General features: G+C 42.5%; 2 protein-coding genes across 3 annotated transcripts in view; one reads left to right on the forward strand and one right to left on the reverse strand.

Moving 5' to 3' along the window:
• Nucleotides 1-20,253, forward strand: part of eif2d (eukaryotic translation initiation factor 2D) — a 66,673-nt gene that overhangs the window by 40,902 nt on the left and 5,518 nt on the right. The gene's annotated exons all lie outside the window — the stretch shown is intronic.
• On the reverse strand, nucleotides 682-9,846 carry LOC113013020 (uncharacterized). Of its 2 annotated transcripts, XM_080294385.1 has the most exons (5): nucleotides 8,996-9,846; nucleotides 3,734-4,779; nucleotides 3,424-3,579; nucleotides 3,068-3,160; nucleotides 682-2,934 (listed from the first exon to the last, which is right to left on the reverse strand). In XM_080294385.1, exons 2-5 carry the CDS (start codon nucleotides 4,763-4,765, stop codon nucleotides 2,623-2,625), a joined length of 1,593 nt encoding a protein of 530 aa, XP_080150511.1. In that variant the 5' UTR covers nucleotides 4,766-4,779; nucleotides 8,996-9,846; the 3' UTR covers nucleotides 682-2,622. The 2 variants fall into 2 exon arrangements, with proteins under 2 accessions (XP_080150511.1, XP_026009335.1); XM_026153550.2 differs by lacking the exon at nucleotides 8,996-9,846 and having other exon boundaries at nucleotides 3,734-5,961.

Genomic DNA, 20,253 nt, shown 5'->3' on the forward strand with positions numbered 1-20,253 from the left:
CTTTTTTAGCTGTTTGTACTGCTGATTGGTCAGTGGAATGTTACCTTGCAATACGTTAAAGGCTATCTCACACAATGCATTGATGAAATCCAAGCCTGCATTGCTAATAATAACTCTGCGTAGAGCCGGTGGAGACTTATATATCAACTCCAACAGAGACAGATTCCTCCGCATGCGTGATGAAATCCTTTCACCTCTTCACTGTTTTTTGTTTTGGGATATAAACAACCGGACGGTCTGACAGTAAATTTGTTCTGAGTCTTAAATAGTCCGGGGTCTTGGCTTTATAGTCTATTAAAAGATACCCATATGTTGTTGATGTGGCATCATTAAACGCTTCTATAAAATATTTAGTATTACCACACTGAAAAAAAAAGTTCTTTCAATTTACTTGATTTTATTGTGTACATCGGTCCCACATAATATGAATAAGTATGACTGACTTAATTTTCCACTTTCCAACAAGTAATAATTACTTGTAAAGCCAAAGTATTTCATTCACATTACCGTATTTCCCGGACTACAAAGCGCACCTGAATATTAGCCGCACAAGCTAAAATCAGGGGAAAATCCTGTTTTGTACATACATTAGCCGCACCTGACTAAAAGCCGCAGGTGTTTCAATGTTGACTTATCATATGTAAGAGAATATGCACAAAGGGAATTGTCAGGAAAGAGATGGCTGTTTGGAGACACACCCCTTTTATTAATATTTTGAAAAACAAGTTATGGGTACATATTTGCACATGTAGTACATAACAGTAACCTACAGCACACCAGAAAAATAGATTCGGACTACCTTTTAGGCTCAGGTGCAGTGACACGGCTTTAACAAGAAGAAAAGTCAGTCATTCACCATCTTTCTCTTCTTCCTGCGCTCTAAAACCACCAAAGTCCTCTTCTCCAATGTCGGAAACGAACAGGCTCAGGATGGCTTCGTCATCCACTCTCCGCTTCTCTCCTTCGTTATCACTTTCAAAACCAAAGAAATCCTCGTTGTCAGTGTCAGAGTCGAACACCCTCAGAAGGGCCGTGGCGGTGTCCTCCTCTCCATCATGCAGCAGTCCAGCCCTTCAAAATCCGTTGGTGATCGTGGATGTTTTCGCACTTTTCCACGCTGTCAGAATCCACCGGTGGAGTTGAGCATAACTTGCTTTTCGCAAGTTTATCGCCGCTCGTCATCCACGCCTCCCGCTGAATGCGTAGCGCTACTTTGAAGTTTGTTTTTCGCGCTACTTCGTACGGCACTACGTTGCCTGGCGGACGGACATGTGACTAACATACCACTCTTGAACCCCGATCCTTCCGCCAGGCAACGTAGTGCCGTACAACAGCGGAACACACAAAACAAATCGTCTTACGATATCACAAAAATCATGGAAAATCCATAGAAAAGCCGCACCTGACTAAAAGCCGCAGGGTTCAAAGCTTGTGCAAAAAGTAGCGGCTTATAGCCCGACAATTACGGTAGATTACTTAAAAAAATCATGTTCGATGTCCATACTGTTTATCTGTTACCAAAATATCAATGTATTACATAATGTTGATATATTTTAAAGTTTAACACCAACGTATTTTTGATTGTCAGTGGTACTTAATGAAATTGTGTAACATAAAGGCATTATAATTATGTTCCTGCAACACAAATTATGGCTTTAAATCCTACTTAATTATTTTAAGTCAACTTCATAAAAATTCAGTCCTTGGTTTCTTGCCTATGTACAATATAATAATGTAAATATAAACTAAATGTTATTGACAAAAAAGGCAAAAAAAAAAAATGTGAGTGCTGAAAAGTTCACCTTTATTTTAACAGCAGTGAAAACAGCAAGCATATAAACTTGTTACACAGTTTTAGCGATTGCCTGCAGATATAACTGAAAGAAAGATTTAAAACATTTGTAAATATTTCCCCTCAAAACTGACCTTAGCAGCAATACAAGAAAGCTACAAATAAGTGCTTATTAATGATCCTGTCATCTTACACATATTTGTATTTAATTTCACAATTAAAAGTTTGAAACTAAATTAAGCCTACTTGGAAAAAGAATCAAAAAGCATCCATGAACAAACAGGCTTACACAAATATAACTTTTTTTTGCATTTAACATTTCTACAACTCCTGTTACCTGGAGTTTAAGAGACAGAAACCAGCAAGCTGCTTTGAATGATCAAGTCTGTACATATATAGAACAATTTCAGCTTAAATTGGTCTTCCAAAACTCAAAGAGGCAGCAAGCTGCTATTAAGGATAAGATATATCTTCATACATGTCACATTTTGTATTTAGCTGTACAGAATTTTTTTACTAAATTGAAGCTTAAATGACACCGTCACATAATACCAAACACCTAAAGGAATCTTCCTTTTGAACATATAAGCAGGATGTAAAGGTTGACCAAGAGCACATTGCTAAAAAACCTCTGTAAACATTTCTCGCAATACAATACCACCAAAAGGAAGAAAAGAAAAAAAAAAGTGTCACCTCGAAGTGCAGTCACATGAGAAAAAACAACAACAACAACAACAAAAAAAACCCAAACAAACAGTATCAGCAGTATAACATTGCAGTTCTTTGTTTTGTGTTCAGTAAAGAATTACTGAAGTGCAGTCTTTGACCCTTCAGTGAAACAGACGGTTTTTGAGAGCAAGAACTTTGTTGGAGAGTTTAGCTCCATCCAGTTCTATGAAAACCTTCTGGAAAACCTCAAAGGTGTAGCGGAGGTCAGCAGGGTAGGCAAGGTTTAGTGCATACATGAGTCCAAATAGCATTACCACAGCAAATGCTACATTATCCAAATTCTTCACCACCCTGATGCCTTCAAGGACAACTCCAATGTCTTCTTGTTCATCTGCTGAAGCTTGTTCTTTAAGAAGATAAATTCCAACAGTGGTGTCTTCAATGGCCTCATTGATGGCGTCTTCATCCATGTCCTGTAAAAAATACATAAATAAATAAAATAAAAGTCATGTTACTCAATCCATGGCAAGTGAGCAATATGATGTACTGGTGAAAGTCACCCCCCCACCCCCCCAAAAAATAAAATAAAATACCCCAAGTACTTACCACATACTCCCGGATAAGGTTGTCAGGATCTTCACCCATGTAGATACACACTCCCTTAATGACACACTCACGTCCAGCATCAACATCTTCACACTGAAATGAAATTTGTGTGATTAGTATCTTCAGTCAGCCCTTCTCATTGATTTTAGGTTTTAGTACTGTACTTTACATGAATGCTTTCAAAGTAAAGGCACACATACTAATAAAGTTGACTAAGTAGATTAAAACAAAAACAAGCAGATGTAAAAGTAGTACAAGATGACAGCATTTATCATTGGAAAAACATTTACAATTTTTAACCAATTAAAAGTTTTGTCCAAAAGGGGTCATAGTTGTGTTAAGGCTTTATCACTTACATTATCCATTTGTGCCACAACTTTTTTCAGTCTTTGTCCAAGCTGTCCTCCTCTTCTTTTGAACAGCTTCACCAGGTTGTCTAAGTGGAGATCCATCTGAGACAGGAACTTTGATTGAAGGGGGATTGTGGTAATTCTTTTAAACTCAGCATTGATCTGAAAACATCAGCACAAAAGAGTGAGCTTCAAATGTTTAACACCAGGAAGAAGGCCACAATCACCAATGCTTAAGAAATTGGCTGTTAAATGTGCCTAAAGTATTTTAGCTTAACACCTCTTCCAAGAACTCCCGGTGTGAGTCAAACTTTACCTCATGGACATCAAATAGAGCAGGCCATCTTGCCATGAAAGCCTCTACCATTGGTGCATCACGAACAACTTCATGTCTTCTGTAGGCAAAAGTCTTTTCCATCTTGAATTTCACCAACTCTCTGTTGTTCTTCTTCTTTATGTCCAAGAGTAAAGTTTTCCGCATTGCCTCCAGGCTCTCCTCAGTTTCTTCTGGTGGGTATGTTGGGCAAAAGTTAACTTCTGCCCTCTTTGCTTTTTTGACACCAAAGGCTGCACTGCATCTTCCAACAGGTTTGTTCTTTAGAGAGTTTACAGTCACCTCTGGGCAGCCCAGTTTTCGTAGCTGGGTGCGATAGTTTGAGAGTTTATATTTTAAACTGGTCTTCCATCCTCCAAATCCAGTGTTGGAGCCTGTCTCAGTTAGACAGGGATGCTTCTTGATCAGACTCTGAGCTACTTGATCCATTTCTTTATCACTGACATACACTTTATACTTCACAATTTCCTGCACCAAACCTTCAAGGATGGCTGACTTCAACTTGGGATCTGGAATAAGTGCAGTTCCATTCTGATTGTACGCAATTTTTGCCTGCTGAAGTTGTAATTCAGCATCATACGAAAACTTGGGCACATAAAAGACAGCAGGCCAAGAAGATCGTGAGCTTGTTGACTCACTTGATGACAACACATCCGTGTCCACAGATCCACCAGACAGGTACGAAGAATCGTTAACAGAGGAACAGCTGAGGGCTTCGGAGTCCTGGACAGGATCAAGAATGATATAATCCTCATGCTGCATAATGGTGGGTCTTGACATGTCAATAACTTTAAGAGTCCCTCTGTCTGCCACTTCTGAAACTGAGGTAAGATTAAGGAACTCATTCCCAAACAAGGAATCCATAAACTGAAGTCTGAAATCGCCCTGAAGACCACACTGTCTCTTGACTTCAACAATGAGATCCTCAATTGATTCAGGTGGTCCATTGGAGAGAGTGAGCCTTTGACAGGTTCCATCAGTCAAGATGATCTTTAGGATCACAGGGGTCCCCATTTCAAGCAGCTATTCTGTAGACGAAAAACAACAACAACAATACATCAGACACCCAGAAAGAATAACTTCAGTTTAGTCTTCATACAGTTACCCATACATATCAGTCAGTTATAAAAGGTCAGATATACAAAAAAAAAAAAAAGAATGTATCTAGTGAAATACATGTGACTGAACTTATTACAAATATTTGCACACCTTTTATTTCTATATGCCTTTTTAAAGTCACCATGCGGACTGATCCGATCTTGTAGTCAACCAGTGGATAAGTGTCAAGGAGTTCACGGAGTGAAACAAGAGTGAATATTCTTGCAGATACTGGGTTGAGCTCAAAAGCTCTGTAGTGCTCCCTGTACCAGCCACCGAGCTCTCTGACAATGTAGAATATGCTCTGGTTTACAATGCCGATGTGGTTTATTTCACAGAATTCTGGCAACCCACCAGCTGCCCTGTGGGCCAGTACCATTCCCTTCCTATAAGTTATGCCCTTTATTGTCACACACTGTGCAAGGTTTATCTCTAGAATGTCAGGGAATGTTTGCCTAATGACTCTAGCCATCTCCTCTTTAAGCAAATCCACTGGAAAAGTTGATACAGCCGAGACCTCTAGTTCAGACTTGCCAAGAGATGGGGAGCTTAGATGGTAAGCTATCATCATCTGATGCTTTGAGGCCAAGGAGAGAGGCACATTCTTAAAGCAGCTTGTGTGTCTCATGACCTGCTTGAAAAAGCTGTGTTTGGCCTCGAAACGCATTGTCCACAGCCAAACAACTGGACCAAAAAAACCTAATCATCTGTGGATAGTGCTCCAAATAATGGTGTTTTGGTAGTAGCTTAACATCAGGAAACAGTGCCTGGTATCGCTGTCTGTGCTCTATAATTTTGCTTTCCAAAAAAGCCAGAGAGTCATCACTATGCACAGGGGACACGACAAGTTCTGTGATATCCTTCAGAGTCATGAGAACAAGCCATGCAGGCTCATCTTCAGGCACAAGTGATCCAACTAAAAAAGGCAAGAACCGGAGCAAGCTCCAGTTCTCATGCGCATTTCCTCCTACTGTTTTGGTGCTAGAGAAAGTTTGTGACACTACATGAGGTCTGTTTGTCTTATCTTCCCATTTGTAGGGGAACTTCAGAATCGCATTGTTTAAGTCGGCTAAAGTGAAAAACTTCTTTGATATAAGAACTGTCAAGCAATGAGCCAACTCTACTGGGATTATACCCTCAAAAACATTGTGAGCAAGATCAGGCGGATAACCAAATATGACATGAAAGTGGGACAGATTTTTGGTGAAGACACATTCTCTTTTCACTCCACAACAGCCTGTACCTGTATCTTGGGCTTGTTTGACATGGACTTGGTGAAGGTCTTTGCTTCTTAGCGTGAAAGCACCAGACGCTACAGAATACAGCTGAATATCACTGCTCTTCCCTGTGCAAAATCTGCAATAGTATTCTACAGAAAAGCTTTGCATAAATCCTGCAACACTGTGTGCTCCAAGGTTATCTGCGATTACACTTACGACTGTACCTTTGACTGACTCTCCTAATAGTGGAACATAAACGCCATGTTCTTCAAGAGTTTTCAGATCCTGTAGAAGAGGTTCCAAGATTTTGTCATAACCATAAGTTTTAACGTCAGTGGTTTTGCACAACACTGACAAGTAGATGGACGATAAGGAGGAATGAGATCCTGAAGGCAAGTTAGTCAAAACCCAATAAATGGCACAAAGCTTGTGTTTCTTCCGTGAGGTACCAAGGGGGTTACAGACTTCAAAGTGATCCACATAAAAACATAGGGAAATCCTTAGATTTTCTCCAGAAAGGAAAAAGTTTTCCTTAAATAGGGAACCATCACTTGAAGACCTGTAATGATATGACCCAGTAGAGTCTGTTCCCACCTGTTGTTTATGGCATTTCACAACTTCATCAACAACATCTTTTCTACTCAACAGCTGCTGTAACAATTTCAGCAATGGGACATATTGGAAACTGTGTTTCTTTTCAGCATCAAGTATATATGCAACTGGTTCTAAAACACAGAAATTTTCCTTGTAATACTGCTTACGCAGATATGCTGTGCTTAGCGGACCACCCTTTTGAATGGACCTTAGTACAGGATTACCTGAAAAAACTGCATTAATAGTTCCTGTAATGAGATCTTTATCAATGGGGAGGTTTCTTTGATTAAAGATATTCGTCACAATATCACAGGATAAGGGTACAGGTGCCGACCGTATCAAATGATAGAGTTCCTCTAAAAATACATCAATAGCTGTGCTTGGCACATGGACCAAATGCTCCAGCTTTAGCAGAGTAGTTGCAAAACTTTGCTCTATGACTTTTTGAAAGTCCTCAGTATCACACTGACCATGTGAAGGAATGACAGTATCCAACTGATCTACAAACTCCTGACTATTTTCCTCAAATTCATTTGTAGGTGCGATTCCTGTTCTTACTATACCTCGTTTAAAATCACCTGGTGTATAATGTCTGTGTTTACGGTTTTTGTGTGATTTAAATTAGAGATGGCACGATACCACTTTTTTATGTCCGATACCGATACCGATATCATAAATTTGGATATCTGCCGATACCGATATGAATCCGATATAGTGTTTTTTAATCAACAAAACTGTTTTTTAAAATATCTTGCTGCATTTTGCAAGTCTGCAAGTTCATACTCAAGTTTAAAACAACAACTACACTAAAGCTATTCTGTTATACCTGTATACAAAAAAAATATTTCATAGTTCAGCAATACTGATCAATCTAATAAACTTAAACCTACACCATCCTCCCTATTCTGGTATTTTAAAGAGTACTTAGCGTAAATATTAAGCAACCTAACTAATAGGGTTCCAACTCCCAGCAACAACAAAAATAAATAAATAAAAAATAGGGAACCACCCCTCACGCGCCACCTCATGATGCTTAATCGACGTAATCAACCTTAATTTGATGCAGTGTGAAAAAAAAATGCACAGAAATCAATTATTTTTCAAGAAATATTAAATAGATTCAACATCTTTCTTCAACAAAATTGCAGACTGCACAGATGGTACCTTCCCAAAGGAAAAAGTACTATAGCTTACTAGGGTATATATATTAGACTTAATAGTCACTATATACAGTAATTGACTTCTATTCATTTTACATCAAATTAAAACTTTGGGTGTCAGATAATTATTTATTAAAAGCTCGACATTTTAAATGAGAATAAGAAAGAAAAGTATGTCTTTGTGCCCCCTTTTCCCAGTTAATGCCCTATCGGCCCCCCTGGCTAAACTTTGCTAGATCCGCCCCTGCACAGTTACCAGCCGTCAGCTACGTAGAAAAAGATCCTGGTGTAGAAAGTAATATTAAATAAATTCTAACAACAGCTGATCAAGCTTAAACGTGCTGCTGTTGTTCAGCCGCTGGTTTCCTCTTTCTGGTGCAAAGTGGGCCAAAAACAAAGACGGACTCGCGACAGAAAAGCCGATCAGCTGATCATTTAAGCAGTTTCACGATTGAAGTAGCAGCTGGAGAGCGAGAGGCAGTCGCTCGTTAAGCTTAACGCAGGAATGCTTTACAAACATTCAGAGATGGACTTACACACTTGCTTTACTTCTCTCGGGGATAACTTTGTCGGAGATGAAATGCCAGGTTGCTAGCGAAGCTCCAAATGCTATCCAGACCACCGACAGGTCCCGCATGCCACAGCCGCTCTATCACGTGATGCATACTGCTCCGACATGCTAACGTTCTGAGGTGAGTTACGGCGTGTTGCAAGTTTTGCGAGGTGCTTTCGTGATATTTAATGGATCGGATTACATTTTTTATTTTTCTCCGATATCCGATCCAGTCATTTAGGTCAGTATCGGACCGATACCGATACGTAATATCGGATCGGTCCATCTCTAATTTAAATGTACAGTAAATGTTTGTTTTAAAGTTGCAGCCTAGAAACATACAAGTAAGTGTCTCATTTCTTTTAAGATGCGCATATATGTGAGCAAAATAATCACGCTCTGATGCTAAATCATTGCATTCGCAAAGGTGGCAACTGAAAATCGCCTTTTTTTTGGTAGTGACCCCCGTGCTGTGGATTTTATTTTGATGGACAATAAGGGCATTCCACGTTTTAAAGGTGCATGGACAATGCAGGTATGTACATGGAAAGTGAGAACGACGTCCAAAATGTGGATGTTTTAATCTGTAGTGATGCAAAAGCTTGGAACGACTTGATACCGTTTCTGTGCACCCCTTACAACTCCACATTCCCAGCACCACCTAACCCTGTAAGACACAGATAATCAAGAGTCAGCTCATTCAATATCCAGAGGATTACGTCAGATTCAGAGATAACTAACACACACACACACACACACACACACACGCGCGCTTAAAATTGGACGCCAACATTGAAGATTTATTTTGTTTCTTTATGCTAATCTACGTATACAATAACATTGATGTTATTGCACATAACAAGAATATAACTTCATTTTCCAGACATGTGTAATCATAAAAGTAAAAAATGCCACCATCACAAACAACATTAACTTTTACTAAAAAAAAGTTATTCCCAACAAGCAGAACATTAAAGTGCCAATCTTTTGCTCATTTATACATAATGTTTTGAGAAGCAGCTCACATATGTTCCAAACAAACAAACAAAAACCCCAGAAAGGTTGTAACTTTTGTTTGGACAGTATTGGAAAATTCACAATCCAGAACTTAATTAAACAATTAGAACCACTGTTTATTGGCCATGCTTTTCTTGGGGTGCTGGGAGCATGCTCCATTGAACAAATGTACGTATCTGTTTGTAGATATCTGTATTAGTTGGGCTTGAATAAGATAATAGTTAAGTAAGGGGCACTTCACCTAAAACAATGACTATGACAGATGATTTGGCATTCATGGGCAAAGGTTCTTAAACCCAAGTCTAAGTCTACATCCACACACACAAGGTATTTTTGAAAAGGCAGCTTTTTCTGTGCATTTGGGTCTTTCGTCCACACAAACGGGATTTTGTATCACTGAAAACTGAGATTTTTTTTTTTTTAACTAAAATGGGAAATCTCCATTTTCAAAAATATCTGTGTACGTGTGGACGGATTCTTGTTATGACTTGCGTGTCTGTCAGCCACCAGAATTAACATATCTCACAGTGGCAATCCCAGCTTGCTAAACTCTGACGGTTGCAGCAATTAGCCACTGTAGCAATGACTAGCAGTGTAACACAAACACTATTGCGCTCTCTCGGTGAGATTTCATGAGCTTGTTAAGCCACTAACAACCCAGTGTTCTCTACCACATTCCAAATCTGACCGATAACAGCCGCTTTCTCCCGACTATGTGCACTTTGTTAGACTATTTTTCAGCTATAGTCGTGTAGCTAATACCAACACTAGCTAGCAGTGTAAAAAGAAAAGGAAAAAGTGCATTTTGGTGCATGCTGTACGAAAAGCATTACAGATAACTTTTTTCCCAGCACGCAACAAAATAATTCTGTGAAAACATCCCCAAGTAAAACAAATGTATTTAATTTACTTACCTTCTCACTATGCCCACTAACGCAGTGCCAAAGGTTGCATGTGGCTTAACAGTCTTCCAGAAACTGGCGGTCAATTGCGCTCTCCTTGAATAATGTTTTTGTATAAAGGCCGCGCTTATGTGATTGTCCAATCATATTTAGTTGCTGTCTTTGAATATATTACATCATTTCCGTTGGTGGTCAAACATGATTACAATGGTTTTAGTATACTAATTTAGTCATTTTATATCAATGCAAGAAAAATGAGTAGTTTCAGTATTGTTTATAATTACGTAAATGGTACTTTATTCAATAATGTAAATAAGAGAAACATGAAAGGCTTGTGTAGCATTAACTAAATTCATTTGTGCAAATCCAAAAGCCTGCCAATTCCCATTTTTTCAGTGCAGGAAACATTTGTTTACCTAAAAGCATGATTTGATATTTATCTCTAGGATTTTTAAACAATATTAGGTAGTTAGTGTTCAAGGAAATAGTTCTACTGGATTTTCCTTGAATAAACAAATTCTGAACCAGATACAGTGGGGCAAAAAAGTATTTAGTCAGCCACCGATTGTGCAAGTTCCCCCACTTAAAATGATGACAGAAGTCAGTAATTTGCACCAGAGGTACACTTCAACTGTGAGAGACAGAATGTGAAAAAAAAATCCATGAATCCACATGGTAGGATTTGTAAAGAATTTATTCGTAAATTAGGGTGGAAAATAAGTATTTGGTCACCTCGAACATGGAAAATCTCTGGCTCTCACAGACCTGTAACGTCTTCTGTAAGAAGCTTTTCTGTCCCCCACTCGTTACCTGTATGAATGGCACCTGTTTGAACTCATCATCTGTATAAAAGACACCTGTCCACAGCCTCAAACAGTCAGACTCCAAACTCCGCCATGGCCTAGACCAAAGAGCTTTCGAAGGACACCAGGAAAAGTATTGTAGACCTGCACCAGACTGGGAAGAGTGAATCTACAATAGGCAAGCAGCTTGGTGTGAAAAAATCAACTGTGGGAGCAATCATCAGAAAATGGAAGACATACAAGACCACTGATAATCTCCCTCGATCTGGGGCTCCAAGCAAGATCTCATCCCGTGGGGTCAAAATGATCATGAGAACGGTGAGCAAAGATCCCAAAACCACACGGGGGGACCTGGTGAATGACCTGCAGAGAGCTGGGACCAAAGTAACAAAGGTCACCATCAGTAACACACTACAACGGCAGGGAATCAAATCCCGCAGTGCCAGACGTGTTCCGCTGCTGAAGCCAGTGCATGTCCAGGCCTGTCTGAAGTTTGCCACAGAGCACATGGATGATACAGCAGAGGATTGGGAGAATGTCATGTGGTCAGATGAAACCAAAGTAGAACTTTTTGCTATAAACTCAACTCATCGTGTTTGGAGGAAGAAGAATACTGAGTTGCATCCCAAGAACACCATACCTACTGTGAAGCATGGGGGTGGAAACATCATGCTATGGGGCTGTTTTTCTGCCAAGGGGACAGGACGACTGATCCGTGTTAAGGACAGAATGAATGGGGCCATGTATCCTGAGATTTTGAGCCAAAACCTCCTTCCATCAGTGAGAACTTTGAAGATGAAACGAGGCTGGGTCTTCCAACATGACAATGATCCAAAACACACCGCCCGGGCAACAAAGGAGTGGCTCCGTAAGAAGCATTTGAAAGTCCTGGAGTGGCCTAGCCAGTCTCCAGACCTCAACCCCATAGAAAATCTGTGGCGGGAGTTGAAAGTCCGTGTTGCTCGGCGACAGCCCCAAAACATCACTGCTCTCGAGAAGATCTGCATGGAGGAATGGGCCAAAATACCAGCTACTGTGTGTGCAAACCTGGTAAAGACCTATAGTAAACGTTTGACCTCTGTTATTGCCAACAAAGGTTATGTTACAAAGTATTGAGTTGTATTTTTGTTATTGACCAAATACTTATTTTCCACCCTGATTTACCAATAAATTCTTTACAAATCCTACCATGTGGATTCATGGATTTATTTTTCACATTCTGTCTCTCACAGTTGAAGTGTACCTCTGGTGCAAATTACTGACCTCTGTCATCATTTTAGGTGGGGGAACTTGCACAATCGGTGGCTGACTAAATACTTTTTTGCCCCACTGTATATACAACTCAAATTCCTATGATGCACATACTTTGTGAACACATTTTGTACTTCTAAATTGTTGGCGGCATCGTTCATTACATCGTCTATAATTAACAAATTATTCTTGTCTGTAGGCAGAAGGGTGTCATCAGCCAGAGATTCGGGTATTCCGTTAACAAAGTTTATGTCTCTTATCTTAAGAAGTTGGTCATATAGTGGCTGCCAGCATGAGTATATATACACAATGTTATCAATGCTGTGTGAAATAATCCTGGAAGCATTTTCAATGACATTTTTGACAAAAAAAAGTCTTGCCGCAGTTACTGGGACCACTGACCACCATGCTGAACGGGTGTTGCAACCTGGCATCAAACCCCTGATCTAATTTAAAATCCATAAGGCAGGGTTGTATAGTCTGGGAGCACACGGTGCTTGTTGTAGACAACCTTAAGCTTCTTCACAACGGTTTCATTCTTCAAATGAAGCTTCTTTTTATTGCGTTTGATATTATCAGACATAGCCACTAGGTGTGCGTCTGATGCCTGATTGGCTACAAACTTGTGGACTAAACCTTTCAAGGATTCGTGGGTGACAACTTTGGAGTTTTGCGCATTCAGTGTTACGCCTTTACATTTGACCTGTGTTTTGCCCAGCGATGTGTGATACGCGTAGCATTTTGGCCCACCGGAAACAAATTCCACTATGTGATCCTCCACACCCCCCTGCCCAGAAGCTAATTCGCTGGTGAGATCCCCCAGAAAAGGACCTAGAGGAGGCATCCAGTCGCCAGGGCGTGCTGTGAAAATGACACTGTCTGTATCACAATGCAGCACACGCTGCTGCAAGTTTTCTAACAAACCATACAGCATGAGTCTGGCATGTGCAGTGGTCATGGCGCCCACAAAGACATTAACGTCTTTCACACGGGAAGCTCTACCATCGGCGTGGTGCCACTGCACCATGGTGACGTCGTCAGAGATGAAACAAAACTTTTTTCTTTTTTTTTCTTTTTTTTTTCTTTTGCCTGTCCCGTTTGGCTCTTTTGCCATCAGAATTGTTGTCTAAAGGCAAAGAAAGATGCCCAACGGATTTACTTTACCAAATTGACCATCCCAGCCTTGCCGTAATGGTCCATTTGATTCACCTTTTATTGTTTATTTTATTTTCACTTACTGAATACGGGACAGACTTGACTGGGGGAAAGAAGGGGAGAAAGAAAGAGGGAAAGAGAAACAGCTGAGAAGAGGGACGGGGGAGAAGGGCAAAAGACAAAAACCAACAGAACGGGCAGAAAAAAAAGAAAAAGAAAAGAAAAAATGCATATATCGATCACCTGGATCACCTGCTGAGAAAGAAAAAAGAAAACAAGCAGAAGAGAACAAGAGTAATAGAATAAACAACATCACAATGATATATGGGAATATGACAGTAAATACTAAATATATTAAACATTATTGTGCAGCACATAAGATCAACAGAACACAGTGTGCTTTGAGGTAGGAGCCAAAAAGGGTGTAGTTTGTGGGTGTGATCACCCGTGTGTACCCCTGTGAGCATGGACACGCTTGTTTTTTTTAAAAGGTTCCTTCATGTAATGATCTGCTAGAGGGTGTGGGGGGGCCACAGCCCCGTCCTCCAGGGCATGAAGCAGGTATGGAGGAGATCAAAACTCCAGACATCCAGAGGCCCCCAGAACACAAGAGACCAAGGAAGACCAACAGAGGGGCAGCCGCGCCACTGTCCCAGAAAGAGCTGAGGAGAGTCCCAGACGAGGGCTCACTCAGCAGCCGCGGAGCAGAAGCCAGGGGGAGTTGCAGTGACGCGCCCGTGAGCTCCGCCGGCAGCCAGCCGTGCCTGAGTGACCGAGCCCCAGGCCGGGGGCACCCCGCCTCCGAAGTGGCCCGAGCGAGCCCCAGGCTCCAGGCCCCGATAAGCGGCCGCCAAGGAGTGAGCCGGTGTGTACCTGGACGCCCATCCCCAGACACAAAGAACCACCAACGCACCAATGTCTGAGGGAGTCCGCCACTGGCAGGGGAAGTGGTGGTGGGGGGAGATAGGCCTCCAAACCTTGGAGGGCCTGAGATGTCCCCAGAGAGGTGGCGTCTGACACCCAACCCGACATATAGACACAGACATACAGGCACACACAGATATAAACATCCATTCCCACCCTCATGCTCTCATATGCACTTACTCCACACTCAACCAACGTGGAGACAGACATAAAGAGACGCTGTACACACGATCACACTCCCCAAGCGTACTCTACGAACCGGGTCTAGGTACCCTTGCCCCTGGAGCCTCCTCTGCACCCTGGTGACATACCCCTATTCCAAGGTCCTGCATGTGTGGGTGGTTGTGGTGGAGCGGGAAGAGGGAGGCAGCTGGAGATGGGGAGGGAAGGAAGGGAGGGGCAAGTGACCCCTCCTTGGGGCCAGCTCCCCCGCTGACCCCAGTAGGCACCCCCATACTCCGCGACCCGCCAGGGAAAGGGGGCCCAGGCCCATCCAGACCGGGGCCCAGTGCAGCAGCGCCTCCCGGACCTACAGAGCCCGGGACAGTCCACCCAACCCCACCACAGAGAAAACTGCACCCACCTCACCATCCACTCATCTTCCAGACTACATAAGACAATAAACGCCCAGGCTGAGATTTTCCTCCACCTCTCCTGTATCTCCCCCTCCTGCAGAGAGAGTTCCTGAAGAGAGGAAAGTTCCTGCAAGATGTGACAATCTCCCCCACCAGTTGAAGAGCCCCCCAGGTGGCTCGACGCACCGGCGGCACCCTGCTCCAGGGCTGGGCCCCCATACACCCACCCGCCCACAACCCCGGCAACACACCAACCAGGACCCAAGCCCCCGAGGCCCGGCCCGGGCCCCAGCCCAGAGACGGAGCGCCCCCAGAACCTCACGCCCATCCCGGACCCACCCAGGGGCAGCCAGGCTACCAGGTCAGTAACCCACGTCCGTCAGCACAGACCCTCCCCTAGCCCCGCTGCACGCAGCCGCGAGGAAACAGTCACCTGAGAGCCAACAGAGCCCCTAACCGGACATGACCGCTACCCCGGGTTGAGCCCCCCAAGGAAGATGCCTCCGGGGAACCCCCGACGCCCTAAGCCTGTCCCTACCCCCACACCAATCACAACAGTGAAGGCGGGACCAAACTATGACCCCCCACTAGGTGATGGAGCTGATCAAAGGTGCCCAGAGCAGGAGATGAAACAAAACTGCCGCACGTCGTACTGGTTGCTGAACATTAGCTGGCTAAACCTGGACGGGTCTGTGATGAGCTCAGATGACGCCATGTTTGACCTCATACTGAAACAACCCCATAACGAGTTTAGCAACAGCTTGTTGCAGTTTCAAACAGCTTTATTTACGCATATTTTGGACGGATCTAGCATTATTCCCTCCTTTTCATGATACATGTCTATGTATTCTTGCTGTTCGTTAGGGGTTTTCACATGTTCTGGATACCCCGAGGCCTCCTGTTTAAGTTTTAGAAAGGCTTTCACATAGTCTTTAAACAATGTGTCAGTCTTGTTGGGGAAATGCCAAACCTCATCAATAGAAACAAGCTTGTATCCTTGCTCAACAGCTTTTTCTTTTTTTTTTAAATATAAATTTTATTGCTTTTTGCAACAACATACAAAGGTTTGTTTTCCCAATAATATGCTGCTGTAATAGGAACCCTTTTTCCCCGCCCTCACCTCCCACCCTGCTCTCTTCCAAACCTACAACAAAGTAAAAAAAAAAAAAAAAACCCACATAGAATATGTATACATTTGTACAATATGTGGCATTTATGCATATTCAAGGAAACAAAAAAGAAAGGAGAGAAAAAAAAAAGTAGACAATAGAAATAGCTAGCACATACTAAACAATTTTCTCCTCATCCACACTGCAGGAGTTGTCCGATGTTTACTTCTTTTATAAAGTTTTTAAATGGCTTCCAAATTTCATCAAAATATGTTCACTTGTTTTTGAGAAAGTACGTTATCCTTTCCATTGCCATACACTGTGCCAAAGAATTTATCCAAGCACCAATAGCAGGAGGATCTGATGTTTTCCAATTTAATGCAATCATACGTTTTGCCTGTAATGTACAATAATCCATAAACTTAATTTGATGGGCTCTTAGTTTAAGATTTTTAGAATACACTTGTAATAGCAACATTTCTACATCTAAAGCAGTGACAGTTCAGGCACAGTGACAGTGAACGGGTGTTGAAAGGTACATGGGTCTCATTTGAGCTTGAAAAAACCTGCTCAACAGCTTTTTCAAGCTCAAATGAGACCCATGTACCTTTCAACACCTGTTCACTGTCACTGTGCCCGCAGGCAGTGAGCTGATTCTGGTCTTCAGCGCACATGCTGCAGAGTGGAAACATCAGTTTACCGTGGCACCTGTAGGGAAGGACGGGGTGAAAAAGCCCTCTTGGTGGCAGTACTGTGCATTTAACAAAGCCGAAATAATTTTCTAGCCTGTCAAAGTTGCTGTAAATGATTTGAGGGTGTCCTACAGGATAATCTTTTTTAGACTGCACTGTGGGATAGAGGCTGGTGAAGTCGTAGTAAAATATTTTTTCATCACACGCAGCCTTGTGGTACAGTTTTAGAGCATTTGTGCGACCGCCAAAAAGGGCGTCTCGGGGATTTAGGCGTTCTGGCCTTCTGTATGTGTGCATGAAAGCCACAACTGCAGGGTCTGTCTGCTTCAGGGCAGCCCATTCACACTCCCACATCACAACAACGGGCAAATGGTATTGCGATCTCAGTGCATCCACTTTGTCACAAAACATACGGTGCAGCAGTCCATAGGATGCTTTGCTGACAGGATTAACTTCACTCTCGGGGTAGCATTTAACACATCCGTGGTGAAAACATCCTGCAAATTCGTAAGCCGTGTTAGTTGTGGGGTCAAAGCCGTCCACAAAATACGGTCCAACCCTATGCTCGCCTCCTCTGAGAGCGTGTTTTATCACTGTGTTGTTTGTGTGGGTCACATATTGAAGCCATTCAATAGAGACGTTTGAAAACGTCTTATTCTGCTCAACGTATGCACCATCATACATGAGAGCGAGCATGTCTCTAGGCAGAAACAGTGTTTTATACACACCTATACTGAATGCAGCCAGGGTGGTGTGCATGAATGGATCAACCTGTGTACAATCCAGCAGCGTGTCACGATAAATGCTGCATGCTTTACGCAGGACGTCAACATCATTAACACAGTAGCGCCTGAGTTCGGTCTGAAAATCAAAGGGTTTCTGTGAGGCGGTCTGGTACTATTCCATGAAGCTCACCTTATCACTTTCAGACATGCGCTCATAGCCGTAGAAGGAGGGGTTTGGGTATGGACCAACATAATACTCATTATCCCTAGTGTTGAATCTGTGTGGGAAATGACCCTTCTGCAGGTCTTGAAAACCTAAAGCAGAGGGTATTTTGGCAAGACCCATGGGCAAAAAGCTGAACGAATCAATCCACCGCTGGTCATAGTCCCTGTCATGCATCAGAATCACACGGCTCCCTCTCATTGTGACGGTAGGTGTTATACATTGCTTGACAAAGTACTCCAAAAGTATGTAGTTATCAAAGCCAGATGCATTATGTGCTATGAAAGTGTACCCCCGAAACCTCGGGTGTCTGTAATGCTGCACAAACGCCTCCACACATTTTAATGTATTAAATGTGAACTTGTTGCCCTTCAGATCAGACGCACACACAAAGTTGGCCTCATGTTTGCCGTTGTGATACCGTGTCTCAAAATCATATAAAATATATTTATCACAAGGTTTCTGTTGTTCAACGGGCTGTATGAAACACTGATGCTCAGAGTCCCCTGCTAATTTAGGCTCGCGGCAGTGCTCGCATTTAGGCTGGACACATCTGTGTGGTGATTTTTTTGATTCTTTATATGTGACACCGCAACTCATGCAATGCTTCATATTGCCACACGGGACCATGTTGTGTTTTATTTCTGGTAATTTGTGTTGTTGGTAACAGTGTTGTGATTTGCAGACGCGGTTACAGTCACTGCATTTCACTGTGGTACCACTGTGGTGGTGACAGAGTGTGAAACATACGTTGCATCTATGTTTACAGCTGTGATAGAGCGGTGATTCATATGTATTGTAACAAAAATTACACACATAGGATGCCCCGAGAAAAGCTGCTGGCTTTTCAATCAGGTGATAGTGTTCATTGTGTAGGTACAGCATTACAGTGTTTGGATTTGGCTCATCATGTGTGAAGAAACTAAGCTGACGTTTACGTGATAATAGATTACTATCTTAATGTTTAGGTGCTTCTCAAATTTGCAGACATCAGAGAATGATACTGTCTGTGTGTCGCATAGACCTACTTGAGCATGTAACTGTTTAGCAGTAGCATGTTTTTCATGCTCAGGGGATGTTGGGTTTAATGAATGGGCTATGCACAGTGAAAAGCACAAATTGTTGTGCGTGTTGTTTGGTGTGTACAAATGTTTACCCTTCTTTGAGAGAATCTCATCATAAGGAATGTTTGCCAGTTTTAAGCGAGCCCCACCGCTACTGTTTTGTGCAACCGTGACAATAAACTCTAATTCATCATCACTGATAGATTCATCGTTACTTTGCGTAACTTGTGCTATTTGTTCGAGAAACAGGTCAGGATCATACTGATTATCAGGATTTAAAACAGCTTGAACATCAGAAGCCAGTGAGGGCCCACGTAGGACCACATTTAGAACACAAGCCTGCTGAGATCCAGCCACTGCTCTATCTATCACATTAGCTAAGCAACTTCTAACTCTTTCTGGCACTTGTTCTGGATCATCGAGACTTATGTCCCTAAAATCAAGGCGCTCGCGCAGTTCTCGGGCGTTGAAATTAGGTATCTCTCTGATGCTAAGCTGACTGTGACTGCCAGACCCAGACTGAACAAGGGGTCCGACAGCTGCAGCACCTGTTTGTGAATGGATAACACTTAAGGTATTTCCATTGTTTGAGGGGCTGTGTGGTGATGTCTCAACAACAGCAGCCTCAGTATCTGCAGTAGTGTCAGCAGCCAGATGAGCATGTGCGCTAGGTGCACAGACCCTATCAGGCGTGACAGAAGCTCCGGTAATAAGGCAATCGGCGGCAGCTTGAGTAACAACAGTCCCTGCAACAGTAACACCAGTGGCTACAGGCAAATCCGAATGTGTTTCGGCTGGTTGATCAACAGCATCATCAGCAACGGGTTCAGAATGAGTTGGACAGGCGGGCTCATTAGACACACCGCTACATGCTGCAGCGAGACTATTAAGTGTTGCATGCAAGACTTGACAATTGCTTACTAATTGTGCAGCCGCATGGTTAAAAGCGTCAAAGTCAAACCATTTAGCTTGATTGGAGGTACCATCATTGTGTTTGAATAATTTACGGGGTGGATCCATGGTGTGGATTTTAAGTCACCTATTTACACTCAACAAAAATATAAACGCAACACTTTTGTTTTTGCTCCCATTCCCCATGGGATGGACGTAGAGACCTAAAATTCATTCCAGATACACAATATAACCATCCCTCCCAAACAGTGGTCACAAATCAGTCCAAATGTGTGGTAGTGGGCACATCTGCTATATTGAGATAATCCATCCCACCTCACAGGTGTGCCACATCAGGATGCAGATCTGACATCATGAGTAGTGCACAGGTGTACCTCAGACTGCCCACAACAAAAGGCCACCCTGGAATGTGCAGTTTTGTCTCACAGCAAAATGCCACAGATGCCACAAGCAATGAAGGGAGCGTGCAATTGGCATGCTGACTAGGGATGGGTATCGTTTAGGTTTTATCCGATACCGGTGCCA

The sequence above is a fragment of the Astatotilapia calliptera genome, chromosome 20 (assembly GCF_964374335.1).
Source record: "Astatotilapia calliptera chromosome 20, fAstCal68.1, whole genome shotgun sequence".
Lineage (NCBI taxonomy): Eukaryota > Metazoa > Chordata > Actinopteri > Cichliformes > Cichlidae > Astatotilapia > Astatotilapia calliptera.